Raw genomic sequence first — 27,176 nt, 5'->3', positions numbered from 1 at the left:
AATGGAGAAGAGATATAAAATCAAGTTTCCAGGGCTTTAAAGTGTTTGTATCCCCCTCACTTTACAGGAGTCAGAGGACACTGTCAAGTAGAGAGGGGCATGGCTGAGACAGGACATCCTGAGTTCTGAGCCTTGCTATGACATTGACTCAGTCCTATGTGTCCATGTGCAAGGCCTCTCTGGGTACATCTACGCTGTAAGAAAACTCCCCACAGCAGTGAGTCACAGAGCCTGAGTCAGATGACCCTCCCCTCATTAGGTGTCAGAGATTAAGCTCCAGACTGAGCAGGAATGTCTACAAAGCTGCTATTTTTAGTCCCTCCTATGAGCCTGAGTCAGCTGACCTGGACTCTGATGCTTGCTGCTGCAGTGGTTTTTGTTTTGTTTTGTTTTTTTAAAGTGTAGATGTACCCACTGTGTCTCACTTTCATCACCTGTAAAATAGTAAGAGTAACTAGCTCATAGGGACTGTTCTGAGAATTCATTAGTTATTGTTTGTAGCTCACTTTGAATTAGTAAAGTGCTAATTTTTGAATTAAGTAGTGGTAGGCCTCAGATTCAGGTTTTGTTAAAAACAAACATCCTGATTTTTAAAGAAAAACTAACTGCGCGCATGTGTGTATTCTTTATTAAGACGTTAATATTTCTATGCAGGGCGCATCAGATGTCCAAAGAAGTCTGGGATTACATATTCTTCAGGACTGCTCCATTTCCCAAGACACAGATTCCAAAGCAAAAGTTAGACAAGCTCAAGGAGGAGTTTGAATTTTGGTATCCAGTGGATCTAAGAGTCTCTGGCAAGGATCTCGTCCCAAACCATCTGTCATATTACCTCTATAACCACGTAGCCATGTGGCCAGATCAAAGGTAAGTTTGGAAGCGATGTCAAGCAAGTATGGAGATAAAATTACGAGCCTCCAGCCTTGGTACCCCCATCAATGGCTCTTGACAGGATGTTCTGTTTTTGGGACTTGGGTGAAAGCATGTGTTTTCTTTTTTTAGTGGGCTTTGTTGCAAGCATGTATATATACCATCGAGACCAGTGGTTCCCATATTGTGATATGTGAGCTTAATGTTCCATCCATTCACTTCTCAACAATTCTTTAAGAAAGTGATATGTGAACCAATAGAGTTTGGGAGCTGCTGATCAGGATCATAGCAGAAATGGGGCAAATTTCCTCTCTCAAGCATACTTAGAGCTCATAAGCTTCTTCTGTCAGCAAAGATGTGTGAAACAACTGGCTTTATCCATTGCTATTGGTCCTTAATTTCATTGGCACTAAATTAAATTAAAAATGTAATTGAAAAGAGGAGACAGTGGGGGTAAGTGGAGTGTAGTTTTTTTTTTTTTTAAAGCTCTGTAGTGCATGTTTTGAATTGTAGTAGCAATAAGGCTTAGCTACCTGTACTGTAGCTGTTTTGTCTTCAAAGTGACAACATTAACCCGCAAGATACCCCAGTAGGTGCCTTTTTTTGAGGGTTCCACTTAAAAACATGCCCATTCCTAACTGAAATCACTAGACTTTTGTTCTTTTTCGAAGAAAAAATGTAATTGCTTTTTAAAATAAAAATATACTCTATATTTTGTGTCTTCAAATGCAGAGACAAATGGCCTGTAGCTGTGAGAGCAAATGGACATCTCCTCCTGAATTCTGAGAAGGTACAATAGTTTTTCATCTGTGATATTCGTGTGATGGTCAAGACAACTGGAAACTCCTGGGCCTGCTTCAAAAATATCTTTCAGCAGATTAATCAGGGCAGCATTTAGCATGTTGATTACCTCCTCCCATTAAATGCCTCAGTTACCCATCTTCCAAAGCAGGAGCCTGCTTTTCTTCCATTCCATCTGTCTAGGTTTTCATACCATAGTGTCTGACCACTTAATGGTCCTCCACAGATCACAAGCAAACCTGGTCTGATAATGCTTTGTAAGTTTACCTGAGGTATCTGCTTAATTCTTCCAGAGTTTCAGGGTCACCTGCCTTTATGGGAGAGTTTCTTATGTCTGAATCTTAATTACAGTACTGTAAAGGTGCATTTCACTTTGAAAGTGGGGGAAAAGGGGAAAGTTCATGCAGACAAAATTTGCTGTACTGAGTGTGTTTTGTCAAAGTGAATTAAATGTGCTTTAGCCTCAGGGTATAATTGTCAAAAATGCCTAAGTGACATAGGGTATGCCCACACTTCTGTCAGAGTTGTGACTGCAGCACATGTAGAAATACTTGAGCTAACTTTGGTCTAGCAGACTTGAATAACAATAGCAGTACAGGCAGTATTAAGGACTGTCCATCTCCACCCAGGTCCCTAGGAATGTACTCAGGTGGCTAGCCTGTGTGGCTGTTCTGGCTTCACTACTGCTGTTCCGAGCTAGTTAGATAGCTCAGCACGTCTGCATGTGCTTAAGGCACATCTCTGTTTGCAGTGTAGACTGCGGCTGTGCGTACACTGCAGAGCCCCTTAGTGTAGATGCAGCATATGCTGACAGATGGAGGAGTCCTGCCAGTGTAGAGACACCACCTCTGCAAACCATGTTAGCTATGTTGACAGAAGCCCTTTATGGAAAACAGGAGGCTGTATCAGGAGCTGAGTTTGGGTGTCTCGCAGGGTATGTCTACACTATGAAATCAGGTCGAATTTATAGAAGTCGGTTTTGTAGAAAGTGTTTTTATACAGTCGTGTGTGTGTCCCTCCACACAAATGCTCTAAGTGCATGTAGTCAGCGGAGTGTGTCCACAGTACCAGTGCAACCATCGACTTCCGGAGCGTTGCACTATGGGTGGCTATCCCACAGTTCCCGCAGTCTCCACCACGCATTTGAATTCTGGGTAGAAATCCCAGTGCCTGATGGGGCTAAAACAATGTTGCAGGTGGTTCTGGGTACATATTTTCAGGCCCCCCTTCCCTCCCTCCCTCCCTCTGTGAAAGCAAGGGCAGACAATCATTTTGCGCCTTTTTCTCTTGAGTTACCTGTGCAGACGCCATACCACGGCAAGCGTGGAGCCCGCTCAGCTAACCGTCACTGTATGTCTCCTGGGTGCTGGCAGACGCGTTACTGCATTGCCACACAGCAACAGTTAATTGCCTTTTGGCAGCAGACTGGTAGCCGTCATCAACGAAGTCCAGGGTGCTCTTTTAGCCAACCTTGATGAGGTCAGGGGCGCCTAGGCAAACATGGGAGTGATTCAGCTAAGTCATTTCCCTTTTAAGTTTTGTCTCATGGCGATTGAGTCCTACCAGCAGTGTACTGTCTTTTAATCTGCAGCCAGCAGAACACGATGGCCAGCAGTCATACTGCACCATCTTCTGCCAAGCACCCAGGAGATGACGATGTCTAGCGGTCGTACTGCACAGTCTGCTGCCAGCAAGATGTTTAAAGATAGATGAAGTGGATCAAAACAAGAAATAGACCAGATTTGTTTTGTATTCATTTTCTCCTCCCTCCCTCCGTGAAGTCAAAGCCTGTTAAACCCAATTTTGAGTTCTATCCTTGAGGGGGCCATTCAGTTTCTCGCAAAGCCACCCCTTTTGTTGATTTTAATTCCCTGTAAGACAACCCTGTAAGCCATGTCGTCAGTCGCTCCTCCCTCCGTCAGGGCAACGGCAGACAATTGTTCCGCGCCTTTTTCCTGTGCAGACGCCACACTACGGCAAGCATCGAGCCCACGCGGATCACTTTGGCAATTAGGAGCACATTAAACACCACACGCATTATCCAGCAGTATATGCAGCACCAGAACCTGGGAAAGCGAAACTGGGCGAGTAGGCGACGTCAGCATGGTGATGAGGACATGGACACAGACTTCTCTCAAAGCACGGGCACTGGCAATGTGGGCATCATGGTGCTAATGGGGCAGGTTCATGCGGTAGAACGCCAATTTTGGGCTTGGGAAACAAGCACAGACTGGTGGGACCGCATAGTGTTGCAGGTCTGGGACGATTCCCAGTGGCTGCAAAACTTTCGCATGCGTAAGGGCACTTTCATGGAACTTTGTGACTTGCTTTCCCCTGTCCTGAGGCGCAAGAATACCAAGATGAGAGCAGCCCTCACAGTTCACAAGCGAGTGGCAATAGCCCTGTGGAAGCTTGCAACGCCAGACAGCTACCGGTCAGTCAGGAATCAATTTGGAGTGGGCAAATCTACTGTGGGGGCTGCTGTGATGCAAATAGCCAATGCAATCAAAGATCTGCTGATATCAAGGGTAGTGACCTTGGGAAATGTGAAGGTCATAGTGGATGGCTTTGCTGCAATGGGATTCCCTAACTGTGGTGGGGCCACAGATGGAACCCATATCCCTATCTTAGCACTAGAGCACCAAGCCGGCGAGTACATAAACCGCAAGGGGTATTTTTCAGTAGTGCTGCAAGCACTGGTGGATCACAAGGGACGTTTCACGAACATCAATGTGGGATGGCTGGGAAAGGTACACGACGCTCGCATCTTCAGGAACTTTGGTCTGTTTCAAAAGCTGCAGGAAGGGACTTTATTCCCAGACCAGAAAATAACCGTTGGGGATGTTGAAATGCCTATAGTTATCCTTGGGGACCCAGCCTACCCCTTAATGCTATGGCTCATGAACCCATACAGAGGCAGCCTGGACAGTAGTCAGGAGCTGTTCAACTACAGGCTAAGCAAGTGCAGCATGGCGGTAGAATGTGCATTTGGACATTTAAAAGTGTGCTGGTGCAGTTTACTGACTCGGTTAGACCTCAGCGAAACCAATATTCCCACTGTTATTACTGCTTGCTGTGCGCTCCACAATATCTGTGAGAGTAAGGGGGAGACGTTTATGGCAGGGTGGGAGATTGAGGCAACACAGAGAGATAAAGAACGGATGTTGTTTGAATGCCAGCAAACATACACTGCAATGCTTTGTTCTACAATGATTCCCAAGTACGTGCTACTGGCCTGGAGTGGTAAAGTGTCCTACCATGGTGGACGGAATAAGGCTGCCCTCCCCAGAAACCTTTTGCAAAGGCTTTGGGAGTACATCCAGGAGAGCCGCAAATGCCAGGGCAAATTAATCGTTAAACATGCTTGCTTTTAAACCATGTATAGTATTTTAAAAGGTACACTCACCAGAGGTCCCTTTTCCACCTGGCGGGTCCAGGAGGCAGCCTTGGGTGGGTTCGGGGGATACTGGTTCCAGGTCCAGGGTGAGAAACAGTTTCTGGCTGTCAGGAAAACCGGTTTCTCTGCTTGCTTGCTGTGAGCAATCTACAACTTCTTCATCATCATCTTCCTCGTCCCCAAAATGTGCTTCCGTGTTGCCTCCATCTTCATTGAAGGAGTCAAACAACTCTGCTGGGGTAGTGGTGGCTGAACCCCCTAAAATGGCATGCAGCTCATCATAGAAGTGGCATGTTTGGGGCTCTGACCCGGAGCGGCCATTTGCCTCTCTGGTTTTCCGGTAGGCTTGCCTCAGCTCCTTAAGTTTCATGCAGCACTGCTTCGGGTCCCTGTTATGGCCTCTGTCCTTCATGCCCTGGGAGATTTTGACCAATGTTTTGGCATTTCAAAAAATGGAACGGAGTTCTGATAGCGTGGATTCCTCTCCCTATACAGTGATCAGATCCCGTACGTCCCGTTTGGTCCATGCTGGAGCTTTTTTGAGATTCTGGGACTCCATCATGGTCACCTCTGCTGATGGGCTCTGCATGGTCACCTGCAGCTTGCCACGCTGGCCAAACAGGAAATTGAAATTCAAAAATTCACGGGCCTTTTCCTGTCTAACTGGCCAGTGCATCTGAGTTGAGAGTGCAGTCCAGAGCGGTCACAATGGAGCACTCTGGGATAGCTCCCAGCACTAATCCCCTTGTCGGGGGTGGAGTAAGGAAATTGGTTTTAAGAGCCCTTTAAGTTGAAAAAAAAAGGGCTTCGTTGTGTGGACCGGTGCAGGGTTAAATAGATTTAACGCTGCTAAAGTCAACCTCAACTCCTAGTGTAGACCAAGGCGCAGAGAGCTAATTCTTGAGCAAGCCACAGGAATCTCTCTTATCTATCTTGGTTACCAGTGACACACAATCCTGCCCTCGTAGGCTGGGACAGCTTGTTTTATTTGTGTCTTTCCCCCTTTGTTTATCAGACTTAGCAGCATGAACATGTCAGAATTTCTCTTGTCTGTCTTCTCTTTCAGATGTCTAAATCTACAGGCAACTTCCTCACCCTGAGCCAAGCTGTTGACAAGTTTTCTGCAGATGGTAAGTGCATGCTAACTTGCATTTGTTTTAGTGATGCTAAATTTTTTGGCGTGTCATGCCATCTTCCAAGGAGTAATGGGTTCATTGCAGCTTTGATATTTGAATTGCAAGAAGTACAATGGTTATCGGTTGCTCTTGTCTGAATAATCACCAAGCTCTTGTATCTTTAGGAATGCAGAGTACATGTTAATCCTGGCATCAGTTATGAGGCATTCTGGGTCAGTAGGAAGGATCTTTTTTTCATCAATTGCAAGGTTCTTTGGCACCTCCTTTTGGCAGTTTCTGTATCCTTTCCTGTCACACGTCCCCTTCTGAGGCCCAGGGCCTTTAGATAGTGAACAAGAAAAGTGCAGAATTTTGCTGCTATGCTAGGCTCTCATTCTTTTGTCCCCCTCCATACCCCTCTATTTTTGGACATGTCCCCACCCAAGATCATTCCTGCCTCTTGGGACACAATGGTTTTTGTCCCTCTCACTCCTGTAACAAGGCAGTTCGCTGCCCTCCTCACTCCAATCAACCCAGATCCCTTTTGAGGCACTGCTTTCACTCACATTGACCACATGCAATACACGCTTGTCCTTCATAGGTGAGTGTTCCGTCTGGATTTTGCTGGCCCTCTGCATGAAAGATCAGTTGGGATTCAGGCAGCCGCATTTACTAGTTGGCTGTGGAGCCAGACATGTTAGTTAATCCTGTCTCTCATTCCTCTAGGCATGCGTCTGGCACTCGCTGATGCTGGCGACACAGTTGAGGATGCCAACTTCGTGGAAGCCATGGCAGATGCTGGTATTCTCCGTCTCTACACCTGGGTGGAATGGGTGAAGGAAATGATTGCAAATAGAGACAGTTTAAGAAGTGGGACTCCCAACACCTTCAATGACAAAGTCTTTGCCAGGTACCTCTCAGAATAAATATCTTTATAGTTTTTAGTTTCGTATTGAGTCTCATTTCACATTTGTTTGTTTTGTTTTATGAAGCTATTTCTACTGAATAATGAATGCTTTAAAACAAACAAATGTTCAGTTAACTTTCAGACTAGTGTGTGTTCCTGCCGGATCAGGGTCATTTATAATGTCTCATTACCATTATCTTTAATTATTATTGCCGTTATTATGTGAGTTGGACTGTGTGATGCTAATGTTTTCTCTTCTCTTTTCTTCCTAGCGAAATGAATGCAGGAATAACAAAGACGGATCAAAATTATGAGAAGATGATGTTCAAGGAAGCTCTGAAAACTGGCTTCTTTGAATTTCAGGTGGGAGGTCTAATCTGCAGGGGACAAGAAACCAAATCCTGACATTGGTTACCTCATTTCTTTTGATACTGATACATCTGATTCCTATTTAATTATACAGTTGAATCAGGGTCCGTATTGTGCTAAGAAACAGGAATAAGTAAATGGATTAAGAATCTGAGGTCATGGTGGTCTGTTTGTGGCATAATACTTCTACAGGAAGCAGCTGTGATCTTGCAAATAGAGCCCTATGATCTTAGGTGAGCAATGTGTAACTGAAAAGGACAAATGGTTAAAAAGAGTGATTCCTTGCCTCAGCTTTTTTAAAAACACGAATAATATACATGAGAAATACAGAAAATACATCAGCAGACCTATTTGGAAATGGAATGTTTTTCGAAATGTTTCTTGAGGTGTCAGCATTTCTCTAAAGTGTCTGCAGAACCATCTGATTTCACTTAATAACATCTTGTAGAGACTGCTTGACTTGTCTTTCACGAATATGATTAGGCAGGCTGAACAGCGTACGGAATGATAGCTCATATTTATTGCCTTTTTTGTTAGTACTTAATAGCATCTTTTATATGGGCCATCCAGAATGATAGCACCTAATATACATTTACAGTTATCTTTAACTTCTATGTCTGTGTCGATAGATGTCTTTTTTTTTTTTTTTTTTTGAGCCATAATAATGTAAAACTATTATGTCCAATTGGCAGAAGTTCATACTCTTCCATTCCCAGCTGTTTAAGAAAATATAGTCCTTTTAATAATCCATTATTGGATTCTAGGTTGTTTACATTTTAAAGACATATTAGAGAAAAGAAATTGGCTTTTTAAGAAATATTTCTCCATGCCAGCTGGAATGTTTAATGGTGGCTCTGCTGGCTGTGTTTCAGGCGGCAAAAGATAAGTACCGAGAACTAGCGATAGAAGGAATGCATGGGGACTTGGTCTTCCAGTTTATTGAAGCTCAGACTCTGCTGCTGGCTCCAGTCTGCCCTCATCTATGCGAACATGTGTGGACACTGTTGGGAAAGGTACTAGTATATAACTCAAGAATGCTTCTTTGAGACTCTACTTTGGGCTGACTAAGCATGCATGCTTACTGTGACTAACCTGAACCAAAAGTCTGGGGCAAGAGAAAAATAATCATCATCAATCTATATGAATTGAAGGTACTGCCCCAGTTTTCATTGTTAGTGTTTAAAATTTTAGGCCTCTATCAGTATATGATATACATATAAAGTGTATATTTGTGATACTTTTGTTATGTGAACTTAATATGTGAGAAATTTGATGCTGGAGTGTTCAAGATGTAGACTGATTGATAGATTATGTATAAGAATTCCCAGGTATCATCATTTTGCAGGTTGACAGGTTATTGTCCCAAGATCAAGCCCAGTATTATTAAAATTACTATATAGTGGGGAACCCCGATGTGCACAGTTGCAATACTCACACTATAGGAACTCTTCTATATTTACAAATAGTTATTAATACATTTAACACAGTCACAAACACTTTAACTCAGTAAGGTAGATAGAGATAATACAGAAAGTACATCTGAATATCCATACTTACACCATTCCTTGCAGAACAACCGGAAATGTTAGCCATTATCTTCCTCATAATCATCACCACCTTCATCTTCACCTGCGGCCATCATTCTGTCACCTCCCAAGAGATTCATCTTTCTCTTTCCTCCTGCCCACAGCTAGGATGCCACTTTTATAATACGCTACGCTGATGCTACCGTATCTAACGCATATTCAGTAGGGGTTTCTCCCCTCTTCCTTATTTGTATTTCCTCCCCTTACTAATGTTAAGGTATCCTTCTTCTTTAGGTTAGTATATTAATGATTTCAACTCATTATCATATATGTCAATTCGTTGCCGTGGCACTCTTGTGTTTGGATGTTCTTTCCAAAACCTGGTGTTAGCTCATGTTTCTGTGGTTGGCTGATGTCATTATGGACAAAAACCTCCTTGCACTCTGCTTCGAGTTCCCCAAAACATAGGGGTTACCGTTGGGCTGTTTATCTATGCCAAAATTCATAGGCCTCGAGCCTCATGCTAACTGCCGAAGACAATGTCTTACAGAATGCAGGCCTGTAGGTTCCTTGCATTACTACTGAATATAATAAAGGCAGAATAATAAAGGCAAGGCAGTGAATATAGTAAAGGCAAGCTAGTCCTATGGGCTACAGAGGGTTTGTGTGTATTATGCTGTATTTGTAACAAATGCTGTTTTTGTTATAAAATTAATATTTGTGTGAGAAATGTAATTGTAGTTGATAATCTGTAGATGAAGGCTTTATCCAAAGACTGTTGAACTCAATAGAAAGACTTGTATTGATTTCAGTGGGTCTTAGATCAGGTTTCTGCTTAATACCTGGATGTCTTCCATATGTAGACAGAGGAATTGTGTGAATGCATGTCATACAGCAAGAGAGTATGACAATGTGAACCTTGTATATGTGGCTATGTTTGCAAGGGTGTTGTGTTAACATACATAATTTTAATGTAGTCATTTTGTATGCCTCATTGTTATGAGGTGACCTAAAATTAACACAAATAACAATGCGGAATTCATTCACTTAGTTATACAGCCAATATCTGTACTTGTGTAGGTAATTTAACAACCACAGAAGTAAATTTCAAGTTTGCAAATGAAAAATTATGTAATGGTATAAACATAAACGTGTGTGTGTGTGGGCATTAATACACTTTCACAAATGCATGCTAGTTACGAGTATATTTCTGTACTTCACAGCTGAATTATAGGGTTAGTGAGTTGGTGTACTGCGAAATTTAAAATCTTCATGTATCTCCTGACTGTTCAGTTTCCAATTAAAATACAATAGATAGAGAAACCACCAGAATTTCTTGTCCATTAATCCCAAGGCCTGTCATTTTCTTTGTTGACAGCCTGACTCCATCATGAAAGCTTCATGGCCAGTAGCAGGCCTAGTGGATGAAGTATTGATCCGATCTTCCCAATACCTCATGGAAGCAGCCCATGACCTCCGACTGCGTCTCAAGAACTACATGGCACCCCCGAAAGGAAAGGTGAAATACACTAAGTCCCTTCTCCAAAAGTGTATGCGGAAAGTTAACAGATTCAGGGACTCTTCTGAGATGATACATATTTTCCCTCTTCTTTCTTTAGAAAGGAAGTAAGGAGCTGCCCCAGAAGCCATCCCACTGCACCATCTATGTGGCAAAGACCTACCCACTTTGGCAGTACACCACCCTATCAGTTTTGCGCAAGCACTACCAGGTGATCTTTTGTTGACACTTATTGCAGTTCTCATATGCTCTGCTTTTCTGTCCATGAAACAAAAGTTAACTTGACACCGAGGTATTTGAATGCAAGGAGAAATAGTTTTAACGTGCTTTATTATGCTCTTACAACTCTACAAGGGATTACGGTGTTCAGTAAAAATGGTTTTTGGCACATGATTGAGTCCACAATATGACCTATTACTTTTGACATTTTTAAAATAAAGACTGGCCAGCATTCCATTACTTTTAATCTTTTTCACATGCATAGATTAGTAAAATATTTCTCCCCCAATAATGTTTTTGAGGAAATATTGGCTAGTTCTGCCTTATTATGCAAGGAGGCTTAGAAGCATCAGTTCTGGAACTTGGCGAGTATGATATTCACGAACTTTGCAGGAAATCTGCTGAAAAGCAATCAATTCTTCTCTCTTGTAAGTAATACAGTGTAAGGAAATCTGGCTTAAAAGCAGCAAACCCTGCATTGCTGAGCTGCTGGAACTGATCCTGTAATTGTTATGGTGCATGAACAATTGTTCTATTCAGCCCTTGCAAGTCAATATCATAATTGATAGATTGCAGAGTCGTGTTTTTCCACCCTTATCTGTAATACCAGGGTTACATTTCACATATGGTTGGAAATGAACAAATGTGGGTATTCTGAGGGTAAACCAAATTGGAGTGAAGTCTGCATTTTCTTTACATCAGGGTCAAAGTCTGCCACTGGATGCAGAGGTGCAGTGGTCACTGCTGCCAGTGAAAGTTGCAGAGCAAATATTGGAGTGTGGAATTTGAACCTTAAAAAAATTAATGACCTAAGATAGTATTGCTTCACGTCTGCTTGAAGGAGGGTCTTATTACACAAGATTAAAACATGTAGTGAAAATTCAGGCATATTTAACGTTATAGGTTTATGCATGTTGCTTTACATAGTGAACAAAGATGTTGGGTAACGTTTTCAAAAGTGCCTAAATCTCATTTTCAAAGTGATTTGACAATGGGACTCAGACTCTGAAGTTTCTTAGGTGTTCTGAAAATATCTCTAGGCCTGGTTTCAAATAGCTTAAAATCTGTTTGGCTGGGATAGACAGGATGCTTGGAGAAACATTGAGTTGGGAGAGTGAGGGATATACATCATAATCAAATTGGTTGCCTGTGTGGCATATAGTCATGGTTTTTTTTTTTTTTTTTCCAAACTTTTTTTAGGTTTACTTTTTAAAAGTTATTTAAAGGGACTTGGAAGATTGTTCCCCATGGGATCGTGGGAACAGGTGGATTTTGAGGCGTGTGTGTTATAGGCAGAGGGAGGACGTTACAGGCATATGGGGAGTGTGAAAGAAGGTGCGGAGGAAAATGGTAAATCCCTGTGGAGTGTGTTGATATTTGCTGTGCAGTGTTTAATGGATTGTTGTTCCATGTTGTAGATCAATGGAGGACAATTGCCAGATAACAAAGTAATTGCTGGTGAATTGAACACCTTGCTGGAGCTGAAGAAATATATGAAGAGGGTTATGCCTTTTGTTGCCTTGATTAAGGTAGGTGTCAGAGAACAGAACCAAGATAAGGGCAAGTTTTCAGTCCGGAATAAGAGAATGATCTGAAATGTAGGCAATGTTATCGAATGGTTAGAGCACAGACCTGGGTGTTGGGACTCTCTAGTTGGGACTCTATTCCTGGCTCTGCCTTACTCTGCCCTGTTGGACAGGTCATTTAACCCCTCTCTATTCAATTTCTTATCTGTAAAACAGATGATATATCCCAAAGAAGAAGAAATGGGGCTTTTTGTTATTGTTTATAAAGCATTTTCAGACTCTTGGACAAAAGGTGCTGTGTAAGTGCTTTCAATATGTATTGTCCTAAGTGAACTATGGACTAGTTGGCTTGCAGCTAATACAAATTTATGATTTGTGCGACACTGCTTCAAGTGTATCCCTCCTACATACATCAAATTCATTGTCTCTTGTTCCAGTTTTCATTCCGAGAACACAAACAAGGTGATGCTATGGGGATATTAAAAATTGTCTTTGCAGAATTCTTAATATGGTTTAGAAGTTTGGCACAAATCTAGAGTTAATTACTGGGCACTCAGTTTTTAAGAGTGCATTAGGGATTGCTGAGCTGGATTTTTAGTAATGGAGTGTTACCGACTCTCACAATCTTATCAGGAATCTCAAGATACTGAGGGATTTTCTTAAAGCCTCAGCTCCTTGTCATGTAATGTTCATGAGAGTCAGAAAAGTAAGCTTCTATCCCTCATGTTGGCACAGAAAAGCTCGAACACAAGAACTTTGTATGCTCAAAAACTAAAAGATCAATAAAGAGTCTAACATTTATTATTTTAAAAAATCTCATGATTTTTAAGCCAGTCTCATGATTTTGAGGGCATGACTCGTGTTTTTGAAAGCTTGAATTGGGAATGTTGATGGTGAATAGAGGGGGCTACTTTTTAAACACATGTAAGCAACGTTGTTTGCTTAGTAGAGCAGTGAGTTTTATTGCACCATACAAATGTAGGCTCCTTCTTTCCCTTTGCATCCAGCGCTAATCTAATTATCCCCTTCTGCTGAAGCACACAATGTTCAGAGAAATAGAATGGGTAAGACCAGCTATAACACTCCCCACTGACTATTCTCCTGGGCCAGTATCTGCTGCATTAAAACATGCCAGGGGATATGGCATCCTTTTAAGATTAAACTAGTTTAATTCCTTCATCCCAGATATAAAACACACCATATGGCTTTTAGGGGGTAAGGGGAGAAGATTTTGTTAGGGAACGTTCTGCTTTTTTGATGCTGCAGAACTCCATTGATGCAGATGCTGGAGCTGTTGTTTGTCTTGCTTTGGTTCCAGAAAGTCACAAGGGCTGCTGTGTAGTGTTTTAACTGTTCACGGTTGTAGGGTGTGTGTGTCTCCTATCCTGAAACAAGCCTATATTTAAAGATCCTATCTGATGCGAGGAGGCTGGCACTAACTAGATGACTTGCCTTCATCATGAGCTTTGGTCATGCTTACCACTTCACCTCCCTTATCAGACAGTCTCAGCATTTCTGTTCTGAAGCAACAATAGATAGCAGTTATATAACGAGACCTAGTAACATCCAGCCCAGATTTTTAATTTCCTAGGCCAGTGGTTCTCAACCAGTGGTACATGTACATCAAGTCATCTAGATATTTGCCTGGTTTTACAACAGGCTACATAAAAAGCACTAACGAAGTCAGTACAAACTAAAATTTCATACTAACAATGACTTGTTTATACTGCTCTATATGCTAACTGTACACTGAAATGTAAGTACAATATTTATATTCCAGTTGACTTATTTTGTAATTATATGGTAAAAATGAGAAAGTAAGCAATTTTTTCAGTAGTAGTGTGCAGTGACGTTTTTGTATTTTTATGTTTGATTTTGTAAGCAAGTAGTTTTTAAGTGGGGTGGTATGCAAGACAAATCAGACTCCTGAATGTGATACAGTAGTCTGGAAAGTTGAGAGCCACTGGGCCAACGTGCTATGCTCAGAAGTAGATTATTCAGCAACTTCAGTATACAAAAGATATTTCTTTGTTGTTCTTTCCATTAAAAAAAGATTTTCTAATTTACAAACTGAAGCAAATTATTGATAATTTTTAAAGATTCTTGGATATTAAAAAACCATGCATAAAAACAAATTATCAATGAAGCAGAAAGCCACCACCACCTGAAATCTGACCTTGTTAGACATTCAGGGAACACAGCTCTGTTTGTGAAAGGAAGAGAGGGGCTGGAGCCTTAGCTGTGAAAAGGAAGTTCTGTTTTGTTCCCATTAGAAATTTCATACGTAGGAGATGACATCCTGGCCCCTTTTGAAGTCAATGGAAAAAATCCCATTGATTTCACTCTGGCCCCGATTTCACCCATTGTGTGTATTAAATTAAACGTTGGGATTTTGAGTAACTGTGCTTTAATATACAAAGTACATTTTTTTTCTATGAAGAACTTATCGTACTGTTACTTTGAATGTGTCCAATTTCTGCCTGCTTGTCTCAAACTAGGTCATCAGACTGGAATGCCTGCTGTGAAGCAGAAGAAAAATGGCAGCTTACTGAGTGTGTCCTACAGTTTGCACATTTAAAGAGAAAGTGAAATGTTTACAGCTGTTTCTATGTATTTTTCAAATTCTATGCTAAAATGCATTCTCGCTTTTAAAAGAACGTTCAGCCATACAAATTCTGGAGCTGAGGTTCGCTTCCCCTTCCATCAGTGTCAGTATCTTGCTGTAAAAATAGCCATTTCACTGTCAATTATAACTACTGTACTATAATGTGTGGTGAAATTGTTGCCAGCAAAGAGCTCTAACAGCGAATAGCCTCATCTACTCAGGACTGATGCAACTAGAGTGTGTAGCTTCCCAGTGACCTCTTCATTTACAACCTGGGAGAGTTTTAATCCAGATTTTCCTTCTTTTGACATGACAGGAAAATCTGGAGAAGAAGGGTCCACGTGTTCTTGATCTGGAGCTGGAATTTGATGAACGGGCCGTGCTCATGGAGAATATAGTCTATTTGACAAATTCCTTGGAGGTTCGTGTTCATTTGGAGGCATATTTTATTTGACCTTTATGGAGTAGCTGGAGGCCCAACACTTGCTGAGATTTTAAGCCTAACTAAATTCATTTTTGATTTGGGATGACCATGAACGTTTAATGTTTTTATTAACGCTGACACCTACACTCATACAAAAAGCAGAGTTTGCTCTTATTGAGAGATTCTCTTTGTACAGTGATGACCCCAATGGTAACCCAGCTGTGAAGAATCAGTTCTCTCTGGCATTGTGTCTGACATAAAGTCAGTGGGAAAAGGCTCTTTGCCGGTGAACAGTGGAAGACATCAGATAATATTCTGGCTTCCTCAAAAATTACAGAAAATCAGCATCTTCCATGGTTGGAGCCATAGAGGGCTGTGCCAAGGAATGCCAGTGAGCATAGTCAGAATTCTTATGCTGTTATAGCATCTGATCTTCCCATGGCAACTATATGTCATCAACTATATGTCATCTCCATGCCAGGGCATATAGGGCTAGAATATAGTGCATGCTGCTTTTTTAGTGCATACGGATGCCAGTTTGGGAGTGATTATGCCCTTTCATGTGATGGCCAGAATTCAGCTCAAAGGACAGGGTCATAATAAGGGGAAAGCCTAGGCATAGTTAAAGGAGATAACTTATTTCAGGATTTCTAATCTCATGATATTTAGATTTAAAGCAGTTGAATACCTCACTTTATATTCTGTAATATATGAAGTCAGTGATCTTAGCTACATTTTGAATTCAGTCCTCTGAGCAAGATCACCATGCTGGCAATAGTATGCTATCAACTTTTAAGTTTGCTGTTCCTGTTGTTCTTCGTTTTGCCTTTTATCAGTGGGGATTGCCTTCCTCTGTACTTTAGAAACAATTCTACTTCAGTGGCCTGGTATCTCTCATTTTTTCAGTGGGGATGATAGTACTTTTATCTCTTCTTTCCCAATGCACCAAAGCTGGATCATATCGAAGTGAAATTTGCTTCTGAAGCGGACGATAAAATAAAAGAAGATTGCTGTCCTGGAAAACCTTTTTCTGTGTTCAGAATGGAAGTAAGTTATGAAATCCAGAGGCATTGGAAATACAGGGTACATCGTTAACTGATGTAAAAAATAAAATGACTTTCAATTTGAGGATGTGTTCCCATCAAAAAATATATGCACAGGAGGGCTAGGTGGCTCAGGGCACTTAGTGACAGGACATGCTGGCTCATGTTAAGCTAAAATTTATAACGACTAAATTGTCGCTATCTTGCTATCCAGGAGCCTGTGATATACGAATTTGTTCTCGATCCCGTTTCCAGTGGATGTGATTGCACATCATAAACATCCATCCCCTTACCTTCACCTTGATCGGTGTTTCTGCTGAAAAAAGCCACAGACTGGATGTGTGTGGAGACTAAACTACCTTTTCATGTCGAAAAGTGGGGCGTCTGGTTCAGGGCCGAAGCACGTTGGCAGGGTAATGTTGGGGTTTCAAGTTGTGTGATCAGTAGAAGAACTCTCCTTCTGTTTTTGATCCAATATGCCTCTCGCAAGCACTGAATTAACTTAAAGAAGTGATGCTTGTTTTGTTCTTTAGATGTAGAATTTAACATGACTGTGATTGTGTCTTATCTTAAGTTTACTTTCAGTAGAACCTCTCTAATTGACACTAACTGGGAGACTCATCACAGGTGACTGAATTTGGAGGAACACCCCCCTGCCCTTTCCCCCACCACACTCACTCACAAGTGCACAAGAATAACACTTGCTAGAGAGGGATGCATGATCTTGTGGCTAAAGCACAGGGTCAAGACTTGGGAGTACAGAGCCCTTGGTTCTATTCCTGGCTCTGTCATGAAAATCCTGTGTGGGCTTGGGCAAGTCTCGCTTCACCTCTCTCTGTCTGTAAAATGGAGTTATTACTCACCCTATCTATTTAGGGTATTACAAAGCTCAGGGTCTAAAGAAATTTGAGCTCCCACATGGAAAGTGCTATTCTTTATTCGATGCATCCCAAAATGTGCTGTGATTTTGATTATGATAACTGCAATAATGTACTACTATACTGCATTGCATTTTGTGAAAACAACAAAGGCCTGTAAATTGAGACCTCATTACACCTCTCTGTAGTGAAATCTTTGAGAGGTAGAGCGAGTTATAAGGCGTGGAGCTCAGTGAAGTTCACTGTAATGCTACTTTGTACCAATCCTTAAGCTAGTTATAATAATTTAATATGGCTATTTGGATATCTTAAAAGCAAAACATTTGAGTGTATTTAAAGAAACAATAAACATTTTTATACATATGCTGTAGTTTATTTTTTTAGGTCTGTGATGGTGCTTGCATCCATCCACTGGTATTCAGTATTTCTGAATAAAAGATTTTCTTGTCCATCTAGAATGCAGTTGGGTGCCGGACACTTCTTTGTTCCCTTGCTGGTTGCATGCTTCCTGTGTGATTCTACCCACAAAAAGCATGATTTTTTACAAATGTGTTTATGTTTAATGTCTTACAGCCCAGCATATCTCTATTTTTGGTGAACCCCCAACCATCTAATGGCCACTTCTCTACAAAAATCGAAGTCAGGCAAGGAGATGGTAGAGATGCAATAATCAGGCGTTTAATGAAGGTGGACAGAGGAATCAAAGGTAAACACTGGTTTGGAAGTACAGATATCACATTTCAACCAGGCAGTCTTCGAACAATTGTGCAGTTTTCTAGAATTCCCAGGAGACATTGGGAAACAGGAGGCAGCTTGGCAGGTTTTCATTATCGACAGGAATCTCTTTCTGAAATTTGGCCTGTTTTAATAATTGCTTAGTAAGAAGCAAAGAGCTCTGTGCTCAGTGAATGTGAATACAGAATAAAGCAGGGTGCATACTCCTTTTGAGGTGTAAAATTACAGAAGCTGAGGCATTATTGACAAGCAAAAGAGTGTGCCTCTGATATGCACCCTTACTAAGCACTGTCTTCCCTCCTGGGTTAGTCCTTTATTCTCCGCCAAAAGAGCCACTTACTCTCTATCAGTGACTTGCACAGTGGATGTGTTCTTGTGCCAGGGATTTCCAAGAGGGGGGTTTAATGGTCCAATAGTCTGCTATATGGAGCTTCTTCCGGGAGGGTGAGGGCATCCTAGGTTAGAGCCCTCTGAAGAGAATTGCCGGATTGCAATTTATTTTCTGTTTAGACATTTTAAATGAATTCATTGAGGAGAAGGTGCCAGATGGACATTTCAAAGCTTTTCTTTATCCTGCAAAGCTTCTCTACACCCCATATCCTTACCAATACCCAATCTACAGACACAATCTTCAGGGAGGGAGCTCTTTGTCATAGAGCATCTCATGCTTAAGCCACTTAGTTAAGACAGTTGACATGAAGGCCAAACAGTGCCAACTACAATATCATGATTTATAATGTGAACACTTGTCCTCTAAGAACCTAGACAGAAGCCATTAGTTCATTTCAAATAGGGACCACTCAAAAATTGCCCAGTGGTCTATCAGTTGCTACTGACCTCTGCTAAATTGGAACCAGTGGCCTAAATGTGAAAGGCTCAATATTCCATTACAAGTCCCCTGAGCCATCCATTCCCTCCCATTTCTTAATACACGACATGCCTTATTTTAGAGTTTTTTAAATTTCAGACTCTATAGTGTTAAAAGAAATAGGGGAAAAGTACCAGCAGAATCTTTCGGAAAGCCCTTAGAGTTCATTGGCAGGAATGAGCTGCAGTGTGAAGGCATTAAGACAAATGCATTTTGTCACCTAGGAGCCAGATTCTGCAGGTAAACTGTTCTGTTCCACCCCCCTTAGAATAGCTTAAGAGGTAGCTGTGTCACATAAACATCAAGAGGGAATATGTAGGTGCTGCAACCTCCTGTAGCAGCTCAGGGTGGTTTTCAACAATGAAAAAGTGGGTCATGGTAAAGTTAAAATGTGTGTTAAACAAATCCAAAAAACCCACCGACTCTATGCCCATCTCAAATTCCCAATGTGCTGTGCTTGTGTGGTTTCCTATTTAGAGAAATTGTCTCCAAAGTAACCTCCACAAACTTTCTCTTGGAGACTTCCAAGGTTGCTGCTGATATTCATGTGATTCAGTGTCTGTTCTTGATTCTTTGCTTTTCACATATATAGCCTTATGACTTTTGTTTGACTCCTGCCTTATGTTGCAATATAGCATCCCCCCATTATAAGTGTTAGAGGGACCGGATGCATAAATGGAATGGAGGAAAGGAAACCCTATGTTCTCCTACCGGCTCTGCCATTGACTTAGTGTATGGCCTTGAGCAAATTCCTTAGCATATTTGAGGTACAGAGAGGCTATCTGTACAATGGGGATAATAGCTATTCCCACTGGTGCTGTAAAGGTTGATTTAATTAATATTTTTATAGTGCCTTGACAATAAAAAGTGCTTTGTAAGTAGCATAATTTCAGAGGTCTTTTGGGCAGCATTTTTTTAGAGATTACTTTTTCCTTTTAATTTTCACTTAAAACAAGTATTTCTCCAGTTTACAGTGATAAATTGATTTGTTTAGCAATTCCTAGTTTCTCCTTACTGACTTACTTACTGGAGAATACTGTGGCCATCAAACACATCGGTGGAAAAATGTTACATTTCAGGCTCCTATGTTGACAGTTTTCTTAAAGGGACAGCAGCTTTCCTTTGCCTGGAGACTTTGCTAATTCCAGAGCCAGACAAGGAAACCTCAAGCAGTGCAGACTGGCAACCAGATATGGAGGGAAAACTGGACTTGGTCTACAGGCTTGTAACACCAAGGCTTCTTCTGTTTCCATGTGATTTAACAGCTTGCATTTGTAGTATCTCAAGAATAAAGAGACCGTTTTATATTGATGCACAGGGAAACAGTATTTAAAAAAAAAATTCTCCGAGGAAGAAGTGCAAGGTAATGTGCATGGCAAAGTACAAATAGAAAAGAAAATACATTTTTGACTCATACATACTGTTAACTAGAGTCCTGCAGCTGTTTGAAATGAACGAAAACAATTGAGAGAGTACATCAATGATTCTTCCAGATCTTTGTTGTTTCTAGGAGATACCACTGTTAAGCAAGTACCTGAGGAGTTTCTATCTGATGAATGCTAGTGGTGGGAGAGAGCTTTATTCGACAATTAGTTTCTGGGCTCATTAGTAAAGCTCTTGAGATGCGAAGTATTGTTTGTGGTCTGTAATAGCTGCTGAAAAAGCAGCTAATGTCATTCAGTGCTGAGTTTTAGGAATCGGGTCTCCTGGGTTCTGTTCCCAGTTCTGCTAGCAACTTACTTTGTGACCAAGTTGTATAACCTCTGTGCCCATTGGTAAAATGGTCACAGTACATATCTCGTATGGCTGTTGAGGCTTGATTGGTGTTTATAAAGTGTTGTGCATTTCTTTGAAGAAAGGTGCCTTAGAAGGGCCCATTATTAATTAAAGACCTCCATTCTGGTTAGTATGGGTGAAACACTAACCTGGATATAGACTCCTGTGACGTGAGAATTGTCAACTCTTTTGTAGAGCTCTCTAAAGTAAAACTAATGCGATTTGATGATCCTGTGCTGGGCCCCCGTCGTGTTCCTGTACTTGGAAAAGAAGATGCAGAGAAAACTCCCATTTTAGAGCAAGCTGTCTTCCACCTAGACCTGGCTGAGAAACGGGTTTGCATAACCGAGAACGGGCTGACAGCGGATATCGGCGACACAATTGTCTATCTAATTCATTAAATTGTGGACTACACCAGCTTGATCCTGGGTTAATATGATATTTTAAAACTCCAGAGTGGCTTTGAAAACATCTGTAATGGACCAAGATAACTGTCATTTCTTAAAAGAAATCTTTTGTTGCACGGCCCCAAAATATTTTAAATATAGGTATAATAAACATTTTCTGCCTTCCCCTTGGCTTTTCTTGAAAGAAATAATTTTCCCAAATGCTGAGACAGCAAATTTACCTTTTTCAAGAGCTCCTCAGCTTTTTGGTATTTGACAAATCTTTACATGGTATTATTCTTATCTGCTAGATACTGATTTCTGTACATAGAAGGTGATCAGATCTCTTATGGATAGATTGATAAAAATAATAGAAAGCGGAAAAATTGCATTTACTTTCATTGTCTGATGACTCTTTCAAAGATTGGGTGGAGCTTTAAGCACAGTGCAATGGATTTTTATATGGACCTGTAGCTCAGAAGGAATTGCATAGTGAGGACCCCTCAACGAAAGCATACATGGAAGTTTCCTCAGTGAATATAAAATATAATAGGTAAGTATTGATACTAAGAATTGAGATGTACCTCAAGCAAGATGCTGTTAGTTAAGGCCTTGCACTTTATTCTGTTCTTAAAATTGTTTATAGAACTGTTTTTAAGTGGAGAGATGACGTGTCCTTTTCCTAAACAGTTTCAGTTTGAACAATCCTGGCTTTTGGTAATCCAGGAATACCAAATTGTTTTTTAAAAATGAGCTGTTCTAACATAAGGCACCAACAGTACTATAAAGTATGTTCAGCTCATCTAGAGAGAAGGGTCTATGTTAGACTTGAGGATCAACACAAACTGCTTTAGAAATCTTACACATACAAAATTTGCCTGTGCAGATTTGTATTTAAATAAAGGTCACGGGTGGCAGGCAGAGATGGGATAGTTTGTTCTATACAATCAGTCTTTGACTGAGTTTCACAACTTCTGATACTGCACTTGTCTTAGCATGTTACCAAAGGAAGATCAAATTTATAATGGGGGTGAAAATAAAGGGGATAGTGTATTAGTCTAAGACAATCATCATGAGAGTTAAATATTGCCACGTCGTTTTTTTTCCTTGTCTCCCGGTTCATTGTCCCATCTTATGATGTGTATTTTTAATGTACATGATGTCCCCTCTCACCATGGCAGTGTGCATTTACAAATGAAATTAGCCGTACATTATTTGCCTCTGTAGAGAGAACTAAAGCAATATACCAATAAACCTCAACCAATATAAACAAACGTTCCTTTGCCACTAATCCTTCCAAGCCCCACCAAGCAAATGTTTGAGAAATGGGCCTTGTATTGATCCCTAAAGATTCACCCTCACACCACTGCGGGAAATAAGTTCCATAGCTGAGGGCCACCCACTGAGCATGCCTGGCCCGCAGGGATTGTTAACTTGAAGCTGGCTACCACTGCAGAATTCAAGGAGAAGGCTCTACTTCAGCTGTACTAGGCTTTATGGGGCAAAGCCTTGCACTGAACCCGGGAGCCAATACCATTGTTTTAGAATGGGTGCTATTTGTTTCCTCCATTTATCACCAGCTGATGTAGCAGCGGGGAGTAACTAATGATCTCAGCTATCATAGATGAATTCTATAGCTCCCCTCTTTACAAGTCAGCAGGGGGGAATGAGTCCAACTTGTAAGGTCACAGGCCAAAGAGCCTCTAGAACCTCAGTCAGCGAGACTGGTCAAAGCTACCCTAGATTCTATGTTCATCTCCATGTCCCAGTCTCTGTGTTGTAAATCTTATCTTGGAAAATCCCTCATGGTATGAAGATCAGATGGTTTCCAAGTGGAGGTAGCCAGGGTCAACTGCTCAGAACTAGAGCTGTGCAAATAATTGAGCGTTTTTTTGGGGTTCTCTGGCAGTTCTGAAAAAAATTCATTTCAGGTTGATCCAAAATGAAAAATTTTTAGTGAAAAGTTGAAGAAAACCTTTTGTTTTGGGTCAAAAGAAATGTTTTGTTCGATCCGCAACAAAATGTTTCATTTCAACGTCGAGTATTTTTTTACTTTAAAAAACCCCAACTCATTTTTAATTGAAAAATCAAATTGTTTTTGTTTCAAAGAGGTTGAAACAAGATGTTCTGATTTCCCACCCCCCCCCCCATCCCCTTCAAATTGTTTAAAGGCTCTTTCAGCCAAATCAGTTTGGCACAATCGACAGGAATTCACGAAAGGTTGACCCAAATTTTTCATTTTTTTGCAACAGAAAATGGCTGAGAAACGTCACTCGGCTGTACTTGGCACCATTCTTCTGGACATGACCGAGCATGTGAAGAAATGTGGGCTTTACTGCTGCTGTGCCAGAGGTCTTCAAGAACTCACATAGAAAAAATCTGAAGTATTTTAAAATAAATAATAATCCAAGCCATTTCTATTTCCTTTCCAATATCCTGTCCAAAAACCTGGGCAGAGTGGCAGCCGCCATCTTTTTCAATAACTTATTAACCAATGTGGAAAAGGGGATTGAGGGTAGGGTGACCAGATGTCCCGATTTTTATAGGGACAGTCCTAATATTTGGGGCTTTTTTCTTATATGGGCGCCTATTACGCTCCACCCCCATCCCGATTTTTCTCACTGTCTATTTGGTCACCCTAGCTGAGGGTGAAAGACACTGGTCCTTCTCTCACCTTTTTCTTTGTGCTTTGATTTGTTTCTCTTTAGGAAACCAGGCTGCCTCCTAACGCCTCTTTAACTAGGGCTTGTCAGTAAGAAAATGAACTATTTTAACTGTGCAATTACAGTGCCTGCTGAATGCTTGTCATCACAGCAGTAGGAACCTGCTCTGAAGCTTATATATGCTGGAGAGGGAATTACAGCAACCAGGGCACAAAGTTATAAATATCCAGCGAGACTTGCATACCAAACCCCCTATGTTTGTGTAAGTATATAAAACACTGACAATAAGACTCGGATTTTTTTGGCCAACCAAGGAAATAAATACTCAGAAGACTTCATGCTTTTGATGGAGTTATACTCAGGAAAAAGAAATAGGTGTGTTCATAAAAGTGGGTAGGATCAAAGTAGTAATAAGTATGTGCTGTATATTGTAGGCACAGGTATGTAAATACGTATGTAAACTGACTGAATAAGGTCCAATGACCCCTTCATCAGCAAATCTGAGGTTGTCTACACCATCCCCATCCTCCTCAATCTTCTCTGCTGCTTTTGACACGATCACTTTTCCTCTTCTTGACATTGTGACCTCACTGAGTTTGAGATCCTCTCCTCTCCTGGTCTCCTACCTCTCTACCTGTTTTTTCAACGTTTGGTGGCTTAGGGCAGTATATATAGCAGAGTGCTGCTGGTAGAGAGAGTAGTACAAATCAGAGAGTGAGGGAAACGAGATAAGGAGCCTTAAAAGGTAAAAAGATTGGGAATAACAAACGGTGAGGAAGCCAAGGACAATGAAAACAGATCTAGTTGACAAGTGAGATTACGTTGGGCCTTATGCGGCTGAGACATGAAACCCACTTCTCGCACCCTCAATAGCTCAGGCTCTCACTTTGCTTTTATTCTGCCTGCTTTCTCAGTTGCCTTCTCTCATAAGTGTCTCACTGTGCAAATCTCCAGCATCACCTATAACCTATAGTTAGACAAACAATGCAGTAAACATGACTAACTAGGTCTGGCTATTTAGTTACAATCAAGCAGGAAAAACTTTCATGCCATCTACTCAGACCGACAGTGCATGATTTCATCTTTTTGTCATGTGCTAGCATCATGTCAGTCCCTCTGTGAGCTTCCATTAATAGCCCCTGTCTCCATGTGTTAGCAATGATCATTTCCCCCCCACCCCCCATTTATAATGTCTTGGTCAGCTCAAGGTGTTAAGTCTTGATTGCCATTGTGCTCTTTGCTGCTTCTCTTAGCTCAAGACTCATAGATTCATAGATATTAAGGTCAGAAGGGACCATTATGATCATCTAGTCCGACCTCCTGCACAATGCAGGCCACAGACTCAGTACACCTTGCATTGTAAGGTTACAGTCTTTGCTTTACATTCATTATCCTCATGAAATACAGTCTTTAATTCATGGCTTCCTAATTTCACACAGGTGTATATTGAACATTGCAATGGGCTTTTTATACATTTCAAAGAATTCTTCTGAGTCTATGAAAAGGGCTCTTGAATAAACAGACTGCACATCACAACCAATTTGGTGTTTTGCAGGAGTTACCTCTGACACTGGATCTTTTTCAAAAGATCTCCATACACCCATTCTCCTCTCCGATGTCTCTGTGAATACATCCCGCTTTAGGAGAACCTTTGTAGGATGTTAATGCTTCCTCCTACTCTTCAGGTTTTTCAGGCTCAATTGTCGGATAAAATCACTTTTTTAGACTCAGAATTATTTTTTCTTACCTATTTATAGCAAATAGTTGATAGCAGATTGTCAGGGCTCTGAATGTCACAACTTGTTTGACTTTCCTTAAGCAGCTTTGGGTCTGATACTGAAAATTGAGATTTTAATGAACAGAGAAGGAATGAAGCACAATTAAGTATTTCCAGATGTGCCCCCATGGTCCCAGTTCATAACACTGACACCAACTTCAAGTCAGAATGCTAAAGGTTTAGGTGCTACCCCAGGAATGGGGTGATATACTAAAGCTGACCCTTCTGTGCTGTTCCTATAGGTTGTTGTTACATTACAAGTCTCCTCCTTTGGAATAAGGCCTAAAACCTTTCCACCAGCTCTGGAGGATATCCAGGTGGAAGTAACGAATGGGTGCTGCTGCAAATAACTACAGATGTTATAGGCAACAACCCCCAAAAAGCCCAGCTGAGTTTCAGGCTAGAGTGTAGAATGGAGATGATCAAAAAAGTTTTCTTAAACAGATGCTTTCCTTGTCTAGAATCACCCTGGCTGGCTCCAGAAATTGGAAACCAAGCAAGCCAATAAATAAATAATCCTGAAGCAGTGTGGACTGACAACCAGATAAGCAGGGCAGACTGGATTTGATCCAAAACCTTCTAACAGCAAAGGTTGCTTCTTGACCCTCGTCATTTAACAGCTTGTGTTTGTATTAAAGCTTATTGCAAGAACAAAGAAGATTTTAGACTGATATTGCACATTGAAATAATGTTTTGATTTGCTTTTTAAAGAAGGCCTCTAGGAGGAAAATCTTGTACTTTTCATTGTGAAGCAAAAAACGAAGACAAATATGCTTCACATTTGCTCAAGGTTCCTGCAGTCCAGACAAACTAAACTGATTATTCTTCCTAGACTTGTTTTGTTTGTTTGTTTCCAGGAGATGTCACTGTTATGAAGCTATGTATGCAATTTCTGTCTGATAAAAACTAATGACTATATAAAGAGATTTGTTAGTATTAGATTCTCCATGTTAGTAGCAAAACTCTGTGCCTTCTTCATAGCCTTACTGGAAAAAGTTTGGTTAGGTAAGCTTTAACAGGGAATTGCTTTTAAAAAACACTGATGAGCAATTTTTTGCTCATGCTAATGTATAGTGTTGTCCAGTGGTATAGAGCAGAATAACGATCAAGGCTCTGCTACTTACTTGCTATGTGGCCTTGGGCAAATTTCCTTAATTCCTCTGTGCCTCAGTTTCCCTATCTTTATCAATAGTATTAAAATACCTTCCTTTCTCTCAGGAGTTTTGTGAGGCTTCATTAATGTTTCTAAAACTTTGAGATCCCCTGAAAAGTTCTATAAACATGCAAATTATTATGGCTGCATTACTTAAAGCCATCACAGATTGGATGACATGCCAAATTGTGCATAGATTTCAGCAATCTAAAAATAAACTCAAAACTGAAAATAGATTTCCTCTTTTGCTGTAGTCCTCTTCAAAATGACACAAATGTGGCTTGATTCCCCCCATCAGGTGCCCATCTTATAAGATTCAAGGAAAACTCCAATATCAACAATCTTTTACATGGGTCCTGCCAAAAACTAAATTAACATAACCGGGGGCAGTGTGGGAGGCCTTCTCTAATGGAGGCAAGAAACCAACCCTTCCTATGTGAACTGTGGGCCTGTAATGTGAATACTTTGGCCAGTTTATGTCTGATAAAAGTTAGTGACAAGATAAAGGGATTTGTTAATGTGTTAGATTTCCCCGTTTTATTCGCAAAACTTTGGGATGACTTTGCCTTACAGGGAGAATGGGGGTTAGGCAAGCTTTAACAGGGAATAGCTTAAACAA

At 40.9% G+C, this 27,176-nt stretch overlaps 1 protein-coding gene across 4 annotated transcripts in view; it reads left to right on the top strand.

The window, feature by feature from the left end:
- Window positions 1-26,616, top strand: part of LARS1 (leucyl-tRNA synthetase 1) — a 56,120-nt gene extending 29,504 nt beyond the window's left edge. The window contains exons 20-34 of one of the 4 annotated variants that reach the window (XR_014712761.1): window positions 655-867; window positions 1,603-1,660; window positions 6,135-6,198; window positions 6,910-7,093; window positions 7,363-7,453; window positions 8,332-8,472; window positions 10,364-10,504; window positions 10,605-10,715; window positions 12,142-12,252; window positions 15,171-15,275; window positions 16,230-16,325; window positions 17,773-17,905; window positions 20,774-21,517; window positions 23,217-23,348; window positions 23,673-26,616. Coding sequence is in view for 1 of the 4 variants with exons in the window: in XM_084637421.1 (XP_084493547.1) it covers window positions 655-867; window positions 1,603-1,660; window positions 6,135-6,198; window positions 6,910-7,093; window positions 7,363-7,453; window positions 8,332-8,472; window positions 10,364-10,504; window positions 10,605-10,715; window positions 12,142-12,252; window positions 15,171-15,275; window positions 16,230-16,325; window positions 17,773-17,905; window positions 20,774-20,979 (1,654 nt within the window). In the remaining 3 variants the exon portion in view is untranslated. Of the gene's footprint in view, window positions 1-654; window positions 868-1,602; window positions 1,661-6,134; window positions 6,199-6,909; window positions 7,094-7,362; window positions 7,454-8,331; window positions 8,473-10,363; window positions 10,505-10,604; window positions 10,716-12,141; window positions 12,253-15,170; window positions 15,276-16,229; window positions 16,326-17,772; window positions 17,906-20,773; window positions 22,241-23,216 lie in introns of those variants that run through there. The other 3 variants (XR_014712762.1, XR_014712763.1, XM_084637421.1) reach the window with 3 other exon arrangements.
- The last annotated feature ends 560 nt before the right edge of the window (window positions 26,617-27,176 follow it).

The sequence above is a fragment of the Lepidochelys olivacea genome (genome assembly GCF_965140295.1).
Source record: "Lepidochelys olivacea isolate rLepOli2 genome assembly, chromosome: 8".
Classification (NCBI taxonomy): domain Eukaryota; kingdom Metazoa; phylum Chordata; order Testudines; family Cheloniidae; genus Lepidochelys; species Lepidochelys olivacea.
This window is presented reverse-complemented; position numbering and strand designations above follow the sequence as displayed.